This window comes from Phocoena phocoena, chromosome 18 (genome assembly GCF_963924675.1).
Source record: "Phocoena phocoena chromosome 18, mPhoPho1.1, whole genome shotgun sequence".
NCBI classification, from domain to species: Eukaryota; Metazoa; Chordata; class Mammalia; order Artiodactyla; family Phocoenidae; genus Phocoena; species Phocoena phocoena.
In genome coordinates this window covers 24359706-24379713 of record NC_089236.1, presented here as the reverse complement: position 1 = coordinate 24379713, position 20008 = coordinate 24359706, and the positions used below count along the sequence as shown (strand labels likewise).

The window sequence follows — 20008 nt, the reverse complement described above, 5'->3', positions numbered from 1 at the left end:
GCAAACCTAGTGTTATAAAGACACTTGTTTGTACCTGATGGGGCTTTAACAAAAGTCAAATTATATCCCCTAAGTTATAGTAAGTATAGACAACAAACATTGTTATAGCACAGCTAAACGTTTTGTTTGTCCTGCTCTCCAAGAAAGGCTTCTCACTGCAAATGAATCCTTATTTCAGTCAGGGCTATTCAGGATTAATCACTAAAGATACAACAATAAGTATGCCAGGGTGCGGCTGTAACCAGTATGTTGTAAACAACTTTAGATTAGAAATAAGAATTTTTGAACAGAAGAAGTTGTTGGACCCTTAAAGTTGCACAGAAGGTTGCAGAATTTCCTTCATTGCAGAATCAGAAATCTGAGTTAAAAGGAGGAACCCTCTATCTTGAACAGTTTAGGCATGATACCTACTAGAGACGGCATTCTGAACTCTTTCACTGCTGTACTGGGATCTCATGCTCTTTGGTAAGCCTTTTGCCGTTATATTCCTGCTTTGGGTAAGGTTAGACGCAGTGCAATGAAGGGGAGGGGAGACCATTTCTTCTTAATGAGTTTGTTGATGTTTTCCTAATGTCTTCTAAGGCATAGGTCATTATCTTTATTTCTATTTTGGTGGTTTGCTAGTCAGTGACTATTCCGTTGGCAAAATGCCTCCGTGTTTGTCCTAAGCTCCTGTTACTTTTGTCTGTGTACCGCACTTACACAAGAAATATATACCTTATAGAAGAAAGCTGTAAATATGTACATCATCCCTGTCAGCGCTAAGAATAATTGTGATGCTAATATTTAGTGAGGCTTGGCTTGTAACAGACACTGTGCTGAAGGCTTTGCTTGGGTTGTCTTTCTAATCCACACCACACTCAGCAGAGCTCTTGCAGATACGAAACTGAGGCTCAAGGAAACGTTCATAGCCACACACGTAAGAAGGGATGCTGTTGGTATTCATCCTGAGTCCGTCTGACTCCAGGGTTTAGGCACTGAATCACTGTGCTGTTACATGAGTGGTTTCCAGTTGGGAATTTGCAATAAAATATCTTTAGAACACAGGTTCCCAAAGTTGGCTGCACTTCAGAATCACCTGAGAGTTAAAAAAAATAAAGCAAAAACTGGTAGCTGAGTCCCACCTTCATAGGTTCTGAGTTCATTGGTGTGGAGCGTGGCCTGGACGTTGGGGTTTTTAAAAGTCTCCCATGTGATTTTAAAGTGTAGCCAAGCTGGAACACTCCAGCTTTGGAACAGTGCAAAGTTTTAAATTCTAAATTCCCATTCTCCTGTTAGTAAAAATATTAAAGAATGTTTTTGTTACTGAAACACTACCTATTTACTTTAGAAACCATAGACCAACCAAAAAAATCATATTTAAATTATCTGCAATTCTTTCACTGAAAAATAACCAGTATGGTATTTGGTTTTGTTTTTTTTTTTCCTGTGCATGTTTATATATTTAAAGTCTTAACTATAATGGTACTCTTTGATGGAATTTTATACATTTAATGCCAGATTGTTTTATATCTGTTTTATGTATTTACATGCTTTCCCAGACTGAGAAATTCTTCATCCTTGTACAACATAATAGTGTTGTTGGATTAACCCTTAGAGGCCAGTAACTCTCAAAGTAGAACAATATCTCTATTCCTGTGGAGTTTGTATATTATTTGAAGTAGCACTTAGAAAACGAATTTAGATGTCTTTCCTTTGTACTCCATCCTATATAGTACTTTTTCGGACAGGCAAATCTTGGTTTACTTACCCATCTCCCTTATAGATTGGTAAGGCAAAGCCCATGTGGTTGGTTTGTATGCCCAGGCTCTGGCATGCAGTAAACACTCAATAAATGCTGGGGTGGATGACAGGTGTATTTCCCAGGACCCGAGATGGGAGTGGTGGTTATAGTTTGAAGAAACTAATTACTGACGTAAGTTCAGATGTGCCTGAAAAAAGTCAGTTGGGAATGTTGCGGTAGTGGGAAGACAGGGTAAAAGTAAGGGTTAAGATGAGGCCAGGGGCTAGGGGACACTTTAGGATAGATAAACTGCAGGTCCTTCAAGAAAGTTAAAGAGTCCTCTAGTTCTAGAAACATCCTGGCTCTGGCCCCCAACAGGCTCAGAGAGTCTTCCCTGGGAATAGCCCCCTCCTCTATCCTTCCATCTCCCCACCCTACTCCCTTGTCATAATAAAAAGGCTTTCAGAATAAGAACCAGATAATTTTCAGAGTCTGCGGCTCCTCGGATATTTTCCTGACAAAGATTTGGATAAGGAACTACTGTAGCGTAATGAGGTTCAGTGAGGATACAGCTAGAGCCTGTCAGTTAGCAGATGGGACTGTTGGCATATTCTTTTCTACAAAGGTCAGCGATGAGGAAGAATTTAAGTAAAAGCTGGGGAGGGGACTCAGAGCATTGGAGGCCTGAGGAGTGATTAGCCCAGAGAGGAAAGGGACAATCTGGGAGATGTTACAGGCTTGCTTGGTAAACCAGCCTTGTCTTCAGTTGGGCCGAGGCTGCTCCCTGAGGTATTTTTCACCCTGCAGCCACAAAGCGAGACATCTCTGCATCGCACGATTTATGAAGGATTTTCTTTCCTTGTGTCAACATCTTATAATGTAACTTTATAATAGATTTCTTAATCACAAGGCTTGTAAATCACAATTATTTATAATTTCTGTTTGACTCTTAAAAACTTAGCTTTTATTTTAAGAACATGTCATGATCTTTACTTATTACTGCCTATTTTAAAACACATTTTTTTAAAAAAAGGAGAAATTGCAAATGTAAACGTTTTACTTCGTCAGCGTATGAGGCACATGCATGATTTATGTTGCCGAAATCCTTTAGAGTCGAGGCATTTATGTAGTTCCAAAAGCTACAAGAAAAATTAGAAGCTATTTCTCTATCCTTTCCCCTCTTTTTATTGAATTCACAATGGCTTTTAAAGAATAGAAAGGCATTAAAGATAGTTAAAACCATCAGACATCCTGCTCTACTTAGAATTCAACAAAAAAACAAAATTGAAGAATAAAATAGAAAGCCTGGTTTATTTACCTAAGTAATACATGTCTCACTCACTCTAAGATCTTAATGAGAGAGAGGGAATCCTTAGCATTACATCATATAGTATAGCAGAAAATTTAAATAAAACATGCTAGAGGTGATATTTATTCAGATAAATATCAGATTGATTCAGTCAGGCCATTGACACACAGAGATTTCTGGAGTGCTGTGCCAGTCATCAGAGCCAGGGGTGTATTATGATTTAATGGTTCCTCTCTGCGGCATTTCATGAGCTGTCCTAGAAAAACATTTTGAAGCAATAAAGCATCCATTTGGCTCCTAAGTAATGAGGGAGGCATTGCTCTTCGCATTAACTATTTATTGAGGAAGAGGAGTGACCAATTGCTAATAAGCTTTATCCAAGGAGCGTAGTGGAAAACAGAAGAAAATGCAAAAGTGAGGTTCTGTTCCATTTCATATGCAATTAACAAATACCCAGTGCTGAATGGTTAATGCTCGACGTCCATGTGACGTCTGGCCGACTGTATTTAAGCATGAATGCCTGTCCAGTGTATTAAAGGCCCCTTAGTCTACGGAAGGATTGTGTAGCCTAAACTAATGAGAGATGAGAGGAAGCAGTGACTGGTGAGTAGCTCCAACTGCGCTGAGCTCTATAGCTTTGAATAATGGACTTATTTTCTAAGACGAACACTAGTGATTGAGGCTTGCTTGTTTACTCCTTTTGGGAAGGGTTCCTTTTCTTTTTAGAGATAATTATTGCTTTTCCATAACTTGGGAAATCTGCTGTCTCTACTGCAATATGTAGATTATCACTTGATCAAATGGCTTTTAACCTGGGAAAATTTCTAATTTTCTCTACAAGTAAATATATAATTTATTGTTTGGAAGTAGGTTCTAGGTGGGAATGTACCATACTGCTTTTCTTTCACAAGTAAGTAAATGGTCTCTTCTTTGAAGTAAATGCTTAAGATTTAGCAGCTTCAAGGTTGCAACCAGAATATTGTATTCACACATAAATAGGGCCTGCTTTCAAGTCATTTCAGAATCTTACTTGGAAGTTTCTGGTGCTATAACAGCATGAAGTTTTATTCCTCTTGCTTTAAGATTCTTGATATAATTAATTCGCCTTCTTTGGTAACATGATAAAAAGATGAAAGTCACAATTACTTTCATCCCTTAAAGCCAACTAAAGGACTTATATGCTAATTCTTCTTCCCTGTTCTCACTAAAACGTAGTACAGTGGAGTTCTACACAATGGGAAGAAAATCCATCACATAAATCATATTAAAATAGGCCATGGAAAGGATCTGTAAACCCAACATTATTTAAAGTAGAATAGTCTTGATACTATTATAAACCAATTATGAAATCATTTAATATTGCATTCCTTTGATTTTTCAAAATTTCCATATTGAAAAATATGGGTTAAGTCTAGCTTACTATGAATTATTTTGATGTCTATTTAGAATCCATTTTCAAGATATATTACATGAAATAAGGATATTCTGCTTATATGAGTTCATAGCCTTGGGTAAAAGACTAGAAAGCCTGATAAGTAAATAGCAATGAGGGCAAAGAGAAGAAAAGTCTCCTTAGACTTTTTCTTTCCTGGACCACATTGTATCACACTGAGAACTCAATCCATGTACCTTACAGAGAATCTTACTTTCTTCATCAAGGAAGTAAGGACTCAAGAGATTAGAAATGGTACCACCTTGTAAGCTGTTAGGTCTTGCAGTAATCTCTCTTTGTTGGTTAATAACAGTCAGGTTGTACTATCCCTTTCAGATAATCACTCCATTCAGAAGACTAATGCTTTGCGCTGAGAATAGGAAAGAGATGGAGGATTGGATCAGCTCGCTGAAGTCTGTACAGACCAGAGAAACTTACGAGGTAAGGTAGCCTCTCTCCTGTCATCTCGTGTTCTTAGAGAATAAATGTGAACCGTAGCGCTAAAGCTATATTCTGCGAAAAAAAAAAAAGTATGTGTAGATTCATTCAGCAACTTGTTTAACTGATACTGATTTTTTTTTTAAGTTAAAGCAAAGTGTTTTAGTTTTAAAAATTGTGAATTTGAGGGCTTCCCCGGTGGCGCAGTGGTTGAGAGTGCGCCTGCCGATGCAGGGGACACGGGTTCGTGACCCGGTCCGGGAAGATCCCACATGCCGCGGAGCGGCTGGGCCCGTGAGCCACGGCCGCTGAGCCTGCGCGTCCGGAGCCTGTGTTCCGCAACGGGAGAGGCCACAACAGTGAGAGGCCCGCGTACCGCAAAAAAAAAAAAAAAAAAAAAAATTGTGGATTTGAAATTGTAATCATAACTGTATACATTCCAAACGTAGTCCTGTTCTCTTGTTTTGCAAATCTGTGCTAACGTCTCATTTCTAGGTGGCCCAGTTTAATGTGGAACATTTCTCAGGGATGCATAACTGGTACGCCTGCTCCCATGCCCGACCCACTTTCTGTAACGTCTGCCGAGAGAGTCTTTCTGGGGTCACCTCCCATGGCCTGTCCTGCGAAGGTACAGTAACATCCAGGGTTTGTCCTCCCTTGACACTGACCTTACTGTAAACACGCTGCCACGGGTGCATCTGTGAACAGAGAAACATCATCATAGGAAGATATTTCCCTTGGGTGGAAGCAGTAGCTGGGAGCGTGTCAGTGAGACCAGAGTGTTTTAATTTTACTGTGGCTTAAAGTGAAGCTCTGCACACATAGGACCAACTTGGAAAATATTTTGGCTCAGGAAAAGATAACATAAAATCATTTGAAGGGACATATAAATCAAAATGTAGCATTTCCCTCCTGAGGAACTAGCAACTACCCTTAAAGAAAATTCTTTAGACTTTGTGTATCATTTTAATTTTCTAGTATTCTTTTTCTGTTCTGTTTAATTACAGAGAACAAAACTTTCTGTGAGGACAGTATATACTTCTTGGCAGGATTTAGATTGTTACTTATGTTGCATTGTTTTAAATGTTTTATTTCATTTATGTTTAATTTAAATGGATGTCATCCTTTTAAATTTCTTTAAAGTTTTCTAAAAATAAGGTCTATGCTGTTGTTCTCATCGCAGGATTTGTGGGTTATTTTTAAATTTAAGAACAGCGACCACTTAAAAGAAATACATTAATAGTCAACAAGAGAAAACTCATACGTTCTTTAGATTTATTTAATTTAATACCTCAGTGATTCCATCACTGTGTACTACTTTTGAACTACATATAATACCATTATTTAGCTTTTCTCTCTAATACAAAAAATTCTTAGGTAATCTTGTAATAAAACTATATCATAAGTAAATAATAAAATAGAAGTGGAATCATAGTTTTAATTCATTTTAAATTACAAAATCCAAGATATGTCAGTATTTCAGCTATTTAATATGACAATGACACAGCCTAGTGGATAAGAATAGAGCTCTGTAGTTAAACCCTGTGGGTTCCAATCCAGTTTTACCACCAGAAACTATGAACAGGAGTAGTTTAACCCTTTTAGACTTTTGCTTCCTCATCTGTACAATGGGGATAATAGTCATTTATACCTCACAGAGTACTATGAAAATGAAATGAGAGAGTACATACAATAACGCTACTTTTCTAGTCAAATATATGGTAGACATTTGTAACTGCGTTATACAAGAAGTTCACCAAGTAAACAATTACAGATTGCATCATGGCTTGATGCATTAAAATTCATGAAAATGAGAATTTGGAGGAGGCATTAAACGTTTTTTTTAGATTTAAAGAATGATTGCAAACAAAGATATGATTGGTCTTTATGACTTTAGTGATCTAAAAGTGTTCCTGTAACTCTACTAGGGCTGTAATATTATATGGGGTTATTTTGAAGGTCTTTTTACTATTACCTTATAGTCTATTATCCTCAAAATGCTAAAAAAAAAAAATCAGATCTAAAATAGCCTTAGATCTGATCTGTGGTATCCTTCTGTTTTGAGAGTTATGTGTTATTAAATATAGTTAACTGTTTAGGAATTGAAGTTAATAGTGGGATGACTGAATATTTTTCTAAGCATTTTAAAAGAAAAATGAAAATTATATTAGCTGGTGAGAATAAAAAACTTCAAAGTCTTTAAATACATGTGTTAACATTATTCTATTACTAAGTAAGTTCCTGGCTTTTTTTAAGTCTCAATTATAGTATTTTTAAATTATATTTTTAGGGGAATACATGTTAGTATTCATTTTCTCTGCTAATAAAAATTTTAAATCTGCAGCGTCTTGCCCATCGAGTATTTTTAAAACTGCAGCAGGGCTTTCCTGGTGGCGCAGTGGTTGAGGGTCCGCTTGCCGCTGCAGGGGACACGGGTTCGTGCCCCGGTCCGGGAAGATCCCACATGCCGCAGAGCAGCTGGGCCCGTGAGCCATGGCCGCAGAGCCTGCGCGTCCGGAGCCTGTGCTCCGCAGCGGTAGAGGCCGCAGCAGTGAGAGGCCCGCGTACCACAAAAAAAAAAAAAAAAAAAAAAAAACTGCAGCAGAAGGTTTTAAAAATCCCAAGGGTTTTATGAATATACAAAAAAATTGCCTTTTTATTTTATGAGACTGTGGTTATTTAGGATATTTTTACTGTAAGCAAAGTTAAACTTTAGAAACCCCCTTGAAATCTGAATAAACTGTTGCTTGATAAAACTAAGGGCTTAAAATACAAGACGCTTTAAGAGTTATAACAGAGATGCAAATACAGGAAAAATTCATTCAACAATGACAATGAATAACATTGTATTAGAATGGAATCTCGCTTCCAGTGTGTAACGCCACCACTAAATTTACTTAATCTTTCTGCCCTTGTTTTCACAGTAAAAAGAGTCTGTACTGATTTGTCTTGTGTTGAATAATAACTAAAATTATGATTTTAAAGCCTTGCATATACAAAATATATGAATGAAAAATAGAAGACAGAAAATACATTTCATAAATAATCCCCTAAGTCAATTGAGAATGTTAATTATAATTTCAGAGCATAATTGTGCTTCACAGTTATTTATACAGCACTCTAAGAATAAAAAGTTAAGTGGTGATTTTTTTTTTTTAATCAACAGCATAAATATCTCCACATGGGTACTTATTTTTATGTTAAGTACCCATGAACACTTACAAAGTGGTAAAGATTGAATATTGCAATAAAGAATCATAATTTGTTTCATGTCACTGTATTTTTTATGTTTTTAAAATAATGAATTTACAGGTCAGGAAAAAGTGCCTTATTTCAGAATAACTTGTTTGGAGAAAATTAATTGACAGCTAATTACTAGGCACAAATTAAGGTGCCTAGTAATCAAGCCCATTCCTTAGTGTCCATAGTTACAGCTCAGTTTGTTTTATTTTTATCATTATATGTTGTATATGTTGTATTAAGCAACTTTGTAATTCTCAAGGCTCATTGCATGAAAAACTTTATTATTACAAGAGTGATTTTTATTTTTAATGAGGTGTTTGATTTTTAATGGCAAGCTCAATTTAAGTGGCCATTTATATATCGGCTATTCATGAGACTTGAAGCATTCTGAACATTTGGCTATAGGCATCTTAGTTATTTTACTTGACCCCTTCGTTCTCATGTTACATCAAACTAGGACAATTTAAAGAGAATGGTGCGTAACCCGTCATTTCAAATTTGTTAACGATTTACTGGTAGAAATTCCAAAACCATGTGATAAGGAGCCGCCTGAAAAGTCAGAAACTCTTTTATAACATCAGTATCCATTAACGCTTGGATAATGTGTGTCCCTAGAGGGCTGGATAAGCTTAGTAGGAGTCAAGTTCTGATTTTCATAAGCAAGGGTTAATTTTTCAAATCATCTGTGGTTTATTTGTTTTTTCATGTATGTGCGGCTTCTGTCTCGGTTGTTTCCTCTTACTTCTCCTTTGCAGGCACCTTTCTGATAATATGGCCTGGGAGAATTAGCGATGCCTGTAGTAGGAACGTCACTTCATCATTCCTCTCTTCTACATTGTCATGTAGTCGTCCCAACAGGTTACTTTCAAAAGACAGTGCCATCTTTGTGACCCTCGTCAACCTATTTCCCATGATGCCTGGATATGTTCTTGACGTACTTGCACTTTAAAATTCCCCTGAATTATCTTGGTCTTTATCTCTCTGGTAGTTTCAGACTTTTGATTTAAGTATATTATACGTACAGAAAAAAGCAAATATCAGAAGTGTACACAGCTTGTTGAATTTTCACAAATTAAACGCATTCATGTAGTCAGCACCCAGACTTAGAAATTGGCTGTTACCAGCCCTCCTGTATTATTGAATTTTATTTTCTTCTGTTGTGTGTATGTTGTCTCCCTTCTCCTCAATAATTATTTTTTTTGCATTTATTTCCTTTCTTTTCTTCTTTTAGAGTAAGTGGAATCTCTTTAAGAAGCAATCTATAGCTTGATCAAAGTGCTTCATAAACACATAGCCATATTTGCTTTTCAGAATATCATTGAAGAGTAATAGAAACTTTTACAAATATTGTTTTTCTTCTGCCCCCCCGACCACTTTAAAATTTCATGCTGTGATTTCCTTTCATTGTTGGTCCAAAAGTGCATATTCATTTAGCAATGGTTCACTTTTTTTTTTTTTTTAGTGTGTAAGTTCAAGGCTCATAAAAGGTGTGCAGTGAGAGCAACAAATAACTGCAAGTGGACGACCCTGGCCTCCATTGGGAAGGACATCATAGAGAACGAGGATGGGGTAAGTTCGTACTCTCTCCCATCTCTCGCCGGCACCTCCGCTCTTTTATTCTCCTCTCCTGTGGAAATTAAGTGGGAGCGTCTATTAGTTCAATTACGACAGAGAGTTCGGGGGAGTGTTTATTATTATGATTAGATGGAAGGTTTTGGTTGATTGTGACTTTTTATTTTCAATCCAGTTCTTTGTAGCTTCCTTCAGCTCTTAAATTTCAAGGGGAATGTTGTGTAAGGGCTTAGGAGTGGTTGCTGGGCTGGGCTGGTGCTGTAGACCCTTATCTGGCCAACTAAGTTATTCCTTAAGGCTCAGCTCAGCCATTTACTCAGATGTTCACTCCTGAGACTTTGGGGCCTCCTCTCAGTGGTGCCGCCCACCTTCAAAACCTTGACTGCCTTGCATGTGAATCGCTGATAACACTTCGTGGTCACTTTATGATATTCTCTCTATGTGCCTTTCTCCTCAGTGAGACTGCAAATCCTGCAGGGCAGGGGTTTAGTCTTACTTAAGTATCTTTATATCCCTACAGTGTTCAGGGCATAATAGATGCTCAATAAATGTGGGGGAAATGAACATATGCCACGAATGATACATGGTGCTGATTCCATAGAGTAAGAAATCATTGTATCTCTTCCCTTGGCTAAGAATGATGTCCTCCATGGTCTTTAATTTGACTGCCCTTTCTTCCTGCTGCACAGCTGGCTATGCCCCACCAGTGGCTCGAGGGTAACTTGCCCGTGAGTGCCAAGTGTGCTGTCTGTGAAAAAACATGTGGCAGCGTTCTCCGTCTTCAAGACTGGAGATGCCTTTGGTGTAAAACGATGGTGAGAGTTTTATAATTATTTTCCATTTAAAATGTTTCTTTCTGTATCTTTTTCATCCGTGTGATTTAGAGACAAAGCTAAGAATTTATGGCAGAGCAGAGCCTGGTAGCACACGCACCCGTTTGTAAGGTTCATCTTTTTTCAAGATGCGTTCCTTCCACTCTGGTTACTTTTGCAAATGCCCTTTTTGTGACACCTACTCTTGTCCCTTTGCGTGAGGACCTCTTTCCCACAGTTTTATTGTTTTTCATCAAGCTTTAGCCACACTTAAGTGGTTTTCAGCCTGCTTTACTACCTGTTGCCCACAGAAAGCCACCAAATTTTGATTAACAGGCCAAGTGTAAGTTTGCTACAGTCCCGTGTGTGTTCTCCGAGAGAAAGAAGCCGAGTTCAGTAGGCTGTGCACTGATATAATTTAGATTATATACATTGATGTTATATAAATAAGTAAATATTTTAAAACTTCTTTGCATGTGCAAGAAAGTGGTGAGAAGCAGACACAGCATAACGTGGAGCCAATGGCAAGCAAGGGTTCCATCTCTGCCAGACTGTGTGAGGACTGGGCCTCCATCCTGCAGGAGGGCAGTCGGTGCAGGAACTCAGAGGGTGACCTCACGCCCCTCAGAGGGTGACCTCACGCCCCTCAGAGGGTGATGTGGGGCTAAAAGACAGCAGGACGAGGAGGCAGTGAGTGCTCACCTGAGCGCCGGGTGATGCTGTCTGATTACGATGCTGATTGCCTTGCTTTGGGGCAGAGTTGTTTGGTCGTGTTTTGAGTCTTGGAAGTCAGCCCCTCTCTCCCCAACAAAAAGAAGGAAAGCATTGTCTTTAATAAGCACGGTGAAGATAAGCAAATGCAAGAGATGTGCGTGTGATACGTTGATTTCATAATCAATGAGACTGAGTCCATAGGCCACAGAGAAAAAAGTCCTATAATTTTTTAGTCAGGTCCGATAGACAATCTTGTGTTTCTTTTTTGTTTTTGTTTTTAATTTTTTTTGGCCGCGCTGCCTGGCACGCGGGATCTTAGTTCTCCACGAGGGTTGGAACCCGCGCCCCCTGCAGTGGAAGCGAGGAGTCTTAACCACTGGACTGCCAGGGAAGTCCCCTCTTTTTCATTTTTGAATCGAACATGATTCTCTTCATCCCCATGCTTTTGTTATTCTTCATCGATTGCCTCTTTTATTGACATAGATGTTACTTTTTATTTCTTTCATCCCATTTAATATAATATGCAGACTATATTAGATACCTCTCTTTGGAGTTTTGGTGCAACCCTAACCCTGAAAGCCCCCTTCTGCTGTTCCTTATTTTAAAGGAGTGCTCACGTAAACAGGATTTTAAATCAAGATTCCATCCCACCTAAGATTTCTTTTTTGGGGGGACAACCACTGATGTATGCATCTACCACTATTTTTATTGGTTTGCATTTACTGAAATCTATTTCTCTACTTCTGGGACTTCAGCTGTTCTTTTCTAACTTTTTGAAAAGAAAGCAGGTCATCTGTGTGATGAATTATTTTAGAAAGGTTTTATGTAAGTCGTCTTTACTTGCAATATATGTCTCTACTTGTGTTTAGTCAGTAGTTGTCTTTTTCTATTGTAGTTGATTTACAATGTTGTGTGAGTTTCAGGTGTACAGCACAGTGACTCAGTTATACCTACATATATATGTTTATGTTTTCTAATTTAAACTATTTAAATTTAAAATATGTTTTCTAATTTCTTTTTCAGATTCTTTTCCTTTATAGGTTATTACAAAATATTGAGTATAGTTCCCTGTGCTATATAGTAGGTCCTTGTTGGTTATCTATTTGATATATCATAGTGTATATATGTTAATCCCACACTCCTAGTTTATCCCACAGACATAGCAAACAAACTTATGGTCACCAAAAGGGAAAGCGGGGGAGGGATAAATTAGTCAGCAGTTTTTAAACTTTATTAAGTTTAACAGTTGGAGTTAGAAAAGCAGTAGGAGTTAAATTAGGTTTTTTACTTGCTTGTTCTACCCTCTGCCACATTTTTAAAATTTCGCAAATGGGACAGAAGTATTATTACAGACTGTAGAAGGGATGATTCTGGAATGTCTTTCCTCTTTTTTCCTGGCAATCTTAAGTATCACCTTTGCCTGAAATTATTCCATGTGTCAGTTAGACATGCAGGTTTCTGGGCCACCATCACTTTTGTTACATGCCTCTTAATCTTGTACTTCCTATACACTATCATCTATCCATTATAATATTATGATGCCTTTAAAATATGTGTTTCTAACAGCAAAACATCTAGTGTCTAAACATAGTCACCTGGTTCAAAACAAAACCAAACCATAGTTCCACAATCCTAATGATTCTTAATTTTTCCAGCTGTTGTCCAATCTCTGGGTATAGTTTTACCTTTTCTATAAAATAGTGAAGATACAATTTTATCTCTGCTTTTCTCATTTAACATTGTTGTAAATCATAGAGCAAAATGCCCTGTGATTCTCATACGTTTTGAATTCCTTTTAAAACTATCTGTGCCTGCTCATTTTTCTAAAATCCATTTGGATTGTTAATGATTATAAGTCATAACAGGAAATGGTCCAAAATTAGGTCATCAGCAGAACAAGAATCGCTTTTAAATTTCAATTATTTTCTCAAAAGTTTTGATAAATACATGTTTAATTGATATGCCAGTTTTCTAAAAGGACTAATAAAATAAAGCCTTATTAAATAAGTGCTTTATGAAGTGCCTGCTCTTACTAATAAAACATTTAAAGGCTCTCTAGTTGAGTGCATAAATTATTCTAAATTGCCTGGGTCCTACTTGATATGTTTGCCCTGCCTGAGTGACCTTGAAACTTTTTATTCTACAGAGTTAACACACTTGCTGAGTGCCTGTGATGTGTATCATCTTCCAAGATGAGGGGGCAATAATAGAACCTTTTCCTTTTCCTTACAGAGCCAGAAGTCTAGCTGAGAACATAGGCACGGATGTACTTATAACTATAATAACATGACAATATTATAAAAGATGTGTGAATAGAAAGTTATAGATCACTGCAGAAAGAGCAGACACATTACAGATTGTATTAATCTTCATTTAATTCTGTAAGAATTTTATAAGGTAAATGTCATTATCATTTCCTATGGACAATTATATTGACACTCACTGGTTCGCTTCCCTTCTTCCTTCCCTCCTCCCTCCCTTCCTTCCTCCCTTCCTCTGCACTTCTTCCTCTTCTCTTCCACTCTCCTTCCCTTCACCAGGCATTTATTGACTACATACTACTTGCCTGAGGCAATCATGAAGACAGGCTGTACAGACCAAATCAGATTCCCATCTCTAAAATGATTAGGCCATTCCTTAGAAGTATAAGTATTGTGCCATTAAAGTAATTTATGAATTACTGAACATTTTGGGATGCACTTGATCTTCATTTACCAGTTCCTTAGATATAATTTATGCCTTAATAAAACATTGGTGTGTTTTTATGATTCCTGAAGGTTTATTTCATTGTTATTAGGTACACACTGCCTGCAAAGACTTATATCATCCTATATGTCCACTTGGCCAATGTAGAGTATCTGTCATACCTCCAATTGCACTGAACAGCACCGATTCTGATGGTATGTAGCAGTGGTGTAAGTATGTATATTCCTGGTATATCAAATGTTGATATGTACATCTATTTTCCTAGAATAAATAGAACTGTAATTGGTTCTTCTGGTTAGTTTTTATATAATAATTCAATTTCAATTGCAGAACAGTACATTTAATTTATAAAAGAACGTTTTAAAATTAAGGTGTAAAAACATAACTATTAACACAGTGGTGAAATTGCAGTGTATGAGATTTACATTTCAGCAAATAAAATAACATTGTTATTCTGTAACAAAATGCAATATGAAAAGATTAATTTTTTATAAGCAATTTTTCCCCCTCCGTAATTGAAGCTGCCCATTAGCATAGCTCTTATTGAAATGTGTTTTCTTACCATTTCATTGTAGGAATTTATACTCCTATAAATTCATTCACTTTTTCTGGAATTTTACAACTTAATTGTACGTACTGAAGAACCTGTTTACAGCACTGGTTTTGGAATAGCATACTAATAACTTCCTTGTAAGCAAACCATATTACAGAAGGCTTTTACCATGAACTCTTATCAATGTTTTGCATCGATAAAGTGCCTTATGCTTTTCAAACTTTTTATGTAAATGATGCCAGTAGATATCATAGATATTATAAGCTGCAGAAAATGATTTGTTAACCTGTGTTACTAACAGCCCCCCAACCAAACCCTGATATATCAAAGTTCTGATATTTATTATAAAATTTAAAAATATTTTCTAAGGCCTTATCAAGGAGGAGTTAAATATAATGCCGAAAATGAACATGAATCCTTTAACAATTGTGAATTTATAGACTATGATTGGTTTCTCTTAATAATTAGGTGTTGTTAAGGCAGGTGGTAGATCTCAGTTTATCTATGATTAATACTTTCACCATCTTTGGTATGATTTTTCATTATAGTGCACATTTTAAAAGATAAGTTCTATGGTCTTAGTATGTAAATAATAAACCTATCTCCTTTTGGGGGCGCTAAATGATAACATTGTTAAAGTAATAAACAAGGTTCTTTATTTATGAATTTATCTTTTTTCCTCTGAAGTTTTTTTAAGAGTTTGAAAAGAGAAAGCTGTACGTATTGATCTTGTGCTGTGTTTTGTTTCTTTTTTTTAACAGGTTTCTGTAGAGCAACATTTTCATTCTGTGTTAGTCCTCTATTGGTTTTTGTCAATTCTAAGAGTGGAGATAATCAGGGAGTAAAGTTTCTTCGCCGATTTAAACAGTTACTAAATCCAGCTCAGGTGTTTGATTTGATGAATGGCGGTCCTCATTTAGGGTAATTGATTATTGATAAATCTCGTTTGAATGATATGTAGCACTGAGCACGAAATACACTTGGTTTTTCAGCTGATGAAAACTGCAGATTCATCTAGACATCTCTGTGTTGATCTTCTGACATCTCCCTTTCTTTAAAGTTCTGATTATAAATTTTAACATAAACTTTTTGATATTTATACATCTTCCTTGGGTGCTGAAAGTTCTAAAGTTTGTTTAGAAAATGTTTTAGAATATATCCTACATCAGACAATTCTGTTTGCTTAGCTCTACAAAGTAGATCAACTTGTGTAAAGATAGAAATACAAACAATAACTTGAGAAAATGATTTGCATGGGAGGGTAATACTGAGTTGTACATAATACAAATAATCAATTATTTAACCAAAGCACAGATACTGTTGTGGGCCTCAAGGACAGGCCCTCAAGGATTTCAGACTCAGTTCCCATACATGACAAAAGAGTGCTTTTGTTCATGTTCATTTCAAACTGGAATGTCATATAACCTAAAATCTGGGGGGAAAAGCTTAAATATATTTTCAAGAGGGAAAATATGCCTTGAGGGACTTTGAATACGTTTTTAGTGTATATATATGATTTTTGTTGAAGAGGTAATATTGTGTCATCTGACCCAAGAGCCTGTGATCTCCTTATAATTTACTTAACGCCAACTCGGCTTTTCTCTTGGGTTCCACTGTCACCTTAAATCATAAACACAGAAGTAGAAATGAAGATTTTAGATGCCAGTTCCTGAGAAGGCCTTTGTGTTTTGTGATTTAGCACTCTCCTATCTTCTGTGTTTCTCTCCTCAGACTCTCTTTGTGCCTCTTTTCACTGTGTCCTTTCAGGGTCTTCCTTCTTGTTTCCATTGCCTTTTTCTTGCTGTCTCAAGCCCTTCTGGTCCCATGAGTGTTGGTCTTCTTCATTTGAACCCAGCTCTTTCGTTATGTGCTTGTACCTCCCTTCCTTTCTCCTGCATGTGTCCTGGCACTTCCTCATCTAGCCTCTCTCCTCACCTTTGTCTCTCCCATTGCTGGTTAGCTTTGTCCCCCTTTCTAGCATATCTGTTTTATAATCCTCCATGGTTCCAATATCTTCTATTTTTGACATTTATTTTTTCTACCCATCCTCTAAAATTCTAAGCAACTCCCTTTGTGAAACTTCTCGAGATTGTCTCCATATTTCTTCGATTTTCCACAATACTTGAGGTGTACAAAGGTACACTCACAGGGTGAAATGTGTCAAAATTTGAGATGAAGGAAGACAGAAGTAGAAAGATTGACCTGAGAACAGGAAAAGAGGAAGCAAAACAGCTACTGGGAGTATGGCAGGGGTACATTGGGCAAGGTTTGGTGGGTCTGTTGAGGAACTGCCCTGTGCCACTCAGGAGCATCAGTGCCCTAGTTTGTAATATGCTATTCATGGAAATAACATATCCTTGTGAAGTAAAGAGAAAAGTCAGTACTCTTACCGTCTCCTATCACTTACCTTTCATTCTCTTTCCTGGGTTCTGCTTCTTTTTTGTTTTCTCATTTCTCACTCCCCTTTTTTCCTAATTTCATCTCCGTTTCTACTTATAATCTCCTTTCCACTTTATGATTAAGACATTTTCTTGAGTTACACATTGCACTCAAATTGATTTTTATAGTATAATTCATATGTAAGGGTTCTTATATTTAATCTGAACATGAATACCAATAACTAACAGAATGACAAAGAATTGGGGAACGTGATTTTTATTTACTTACACTAAAATAAAATACTTTTTTCTTTCAGTTTAAGATTATTCCAGAAGTTTGACAATTTCCGGATTCTTGTTTGTGGAGGAGATGGAAGTGTGGGTTGGGTTTTGTCAGAAATTGATAAGCTCAACTTGAATAAACAGGTAAGTGGTCATTCCTTTCACTGCTAGTTATCCTAACCTGCTGACCAGTGATGTACAGAAATGTCAGAGTCCCTATGTGTCAACTTGTCTGAGGTCTCCTGTGGGGCTGTCTTTCAGTGTCAGCTGGGAGTACTGCCTCTGGGTACAGGAAATGACCTTGCCCGGGTTCTTGGCTGGGGAGGCTCATACGATGACGACACCCAACTTCCTCAGATACTTGAGAAGCTGGAACGAGCCAGCACCAAAATGTTGGACAGGTAATAACAAATTCTCTTCTAAAATTAGACCGAAAGTGACATACTGATATCTTTTTCTGATAAGTAAAATTGTACTGACGGTAACCCCTGACGGGGGTCCACCCCTGAGGTCTAGAACAGAGCCTGGCACAGAATAGATACTCAATAAATATGTTTTTTTGAGTGAATGAATGAATTGTAAAAAAAAAAAAAAAATGAGGAAACTGGTTTAATGAATCCATTATTATTATTATTTTTTTTTTTTTTTTTGCGGTACACGGGCCTCTCACTGTTGTGGCCTCTCCCATTGCGGAGCACAGGCTCCGGACGCGCAGGCTCAGCGGCCATGGCTCACGGGCCCAGCCGCTCCGCGGCATGTGGGATCTTCCCAGACCGGGGCATGAACCCGTGTCCCCTGCATCAGCAGGCGGACTCTCAACCACTGCACCACCAGGGAAGCCCTGAATCCATTATTTTAAAGATAATGTAGAAGGCTATGATGATACTAGTTACTTTTAACTCCTATTTGGCTCAGAAAGCTTAAATAGTTAGTGAGGGGGCTTTTGATGAGTATAATATGTATGGTCCCTTCATCTTCTGGTTTCATTAAAACTAAGAAAGACATATAAACCTTAGATTTTTTTAGACTATCTCTTCTTAATTATACAGGGCTATATACTTATTTATACTGAGCTATACTTATTTATACTGAGGGCTATATACTTATATATACTTAATTATACTGAGCCCTGAACCAGGGCTCAGTAAGCAGTAACCTCCATCATAAGTGGGACACAAATGTCAAAATCTTATTATAAATTTGAGCTAGCATGAATCAAAACAACTTTGATAGGATTAGCCATCTGTGGTACTCTTCCCGAAAATAACGAAATCTCATCAGGGAGCCACCAATCTAAAATGTAATTACTCTAAAATAAGCTATAACCTAATTAATTGTAACCTTGCCTGACATAAGGTAATGTTGTAATGGCTGATTCTTTTGCTGACAGAATATTTAGAAAGAAAGCTGGGCTGGCAAGCATTTGTCTGTGTTTATCCCAAACCAGTTTATCCCAAACTACTGGGATCCCCCAGTAGTTTGGGAGCATAAAGTAGACTCAGTCTCCAGTCTTTAAAGAGCCTGGAGGTGATTTCCCAGATGACTGCCCAGTTCAGTGCTAACCAAACCCCACAAGGTATTTTAAATGGCTTTTTGTTGTAAATTTAAATACCGCTCTCCCCGCAACCTAGGAAATGCTGTGAGGCATTTCCTCTGCTCTGGGTGTGGCTTTTCCCTTGTAAGTTATAAAAATTAATTTCTCTAGGTGGTTAGCAGAGAAACAACACCCCCTTGGTAAAATTCCTTAATACAGACCTGCAAAAGAAAACAAAAAACAAAAAAACCACAGGAAGAAACAAATCAAAGGGGATTTAAAAAGCTAGGACTGTTGTTTAGAAACATAAGAATATTTTGTTCCAGTGTTTTCCTTACTAATTAAGAATACCATTTGTAAAGAACAGGTGAAAAAATTGATGTTTAATAATATTCTACATCATATATGCTTTTTCATATATATTAATTTATTTGACCCTCAAAACAACACTGGCTAAGAAAAGCATTATTATGACTGTTTTACAAAGATGAAAATTGAGTCTTACGGAGACAGTGGAGTAACAATGAATAGTATTTTTTGTCTGCCTGGCACTTCTAGTTACTTTACTTGATAGAGTATCATCTCCTTTAATCCTCACTGTACATTTAGAAATGGCTAATGTCATTATCATCTCCATCTTACAGGTAAAAAGGCTCAGGAGGTTTTTATATTAGCAGTGTCACATAGCTAATAAGTGGTTGAACTGGCTGTCTGCAATGAAATCCAGACTCTACTTCCCAGGGGCTTTCAACACTGCACTCTCTGTTTAATGCACATACTCACCAAATGGGTCCGTAACTTCTGCTTTCAACTCTGCTTAGCTGGTACCAATGAGCATCCCTTCCTGACTTGTGCTGCCACTTTCTCCTGTTTCATCAGCTCCAATCATTGCCTATAAAGGGAGGAGGTATAGCATGGAAGGTGCAAGGACATTTGGGTGGATTTCTTTCCCAATTCTTTAACCATCCTTTGACCAGAGAAGTATCGCCAGATATACGGAACTGGACTTTCATGTTTCCAATTGTGATTTCCCCTATTTGGAAGTTTACAAAGTTTAATTATTTTATTTGTTGCTTGTATTACGTCTGTTTCTGCACTAGAATACAAGCTTTCTTAGAGAAGTCTTATTCAATTTTGTATTTCCAGACCCTGGAATACTGTCACTTTGAGACGTTCAGTACATACCTGTTGCGTGGATGAATGAAAGAATGGATGACTTTTTGTGCTCAAATGTGTATTTATAGTACATTCATGTCAAGAGTTGAATAGTAGCTATACACATCTATTTCACTTATACATCCTAACATATAAC

At 37.2% G+C, this 20008-nt stretch overlaps 1 protein-coding gene across 2 annotated transcripts in view; it reads left to right on the top strand.

Moving 5' to 3' along the window:
- The window catches only part of DGKH (diacylglycerol kinase eta), a 163572-nt gene that overhangs the window by 89537 nt on the left and 54027 nt on the right, over window positions 1–20008 (top strand). The window contains exons 4-11 of one of the 2 annotated variants that reach the window (XM_065895810.1): window positions 4801–4905; window positions 5398–5530; window positions 9608–9714; window positions 10407–10532; window positions 14041–14143; window positions 15264–15423; window positions 17198–17306; window positions 17424–17563. In XM_065895810.1, the coding sequence (XP_065751882.1) occupies window positions 4801–4905; window positions 5398–5530; window positions 9608–9714; window positions 10407–10532; window positions 14041–14143; window positions 15264–15423; window positions 17198–17306; window positions 17424–17563 (983 nt within the window). Of the gene's footprint in view, window positions 1–4800; window positions 4906–5397; window positions 5531–9607; window positions 9715–10406; window positions 10533–14040; window positions 14144–15263; window positions 15424–17197; window positions 17307–17423; window positions 17564–20008 lie in introns of those variants that run through there. The other variant, XM_065895811.1, reaches the window with a different exon arrangement.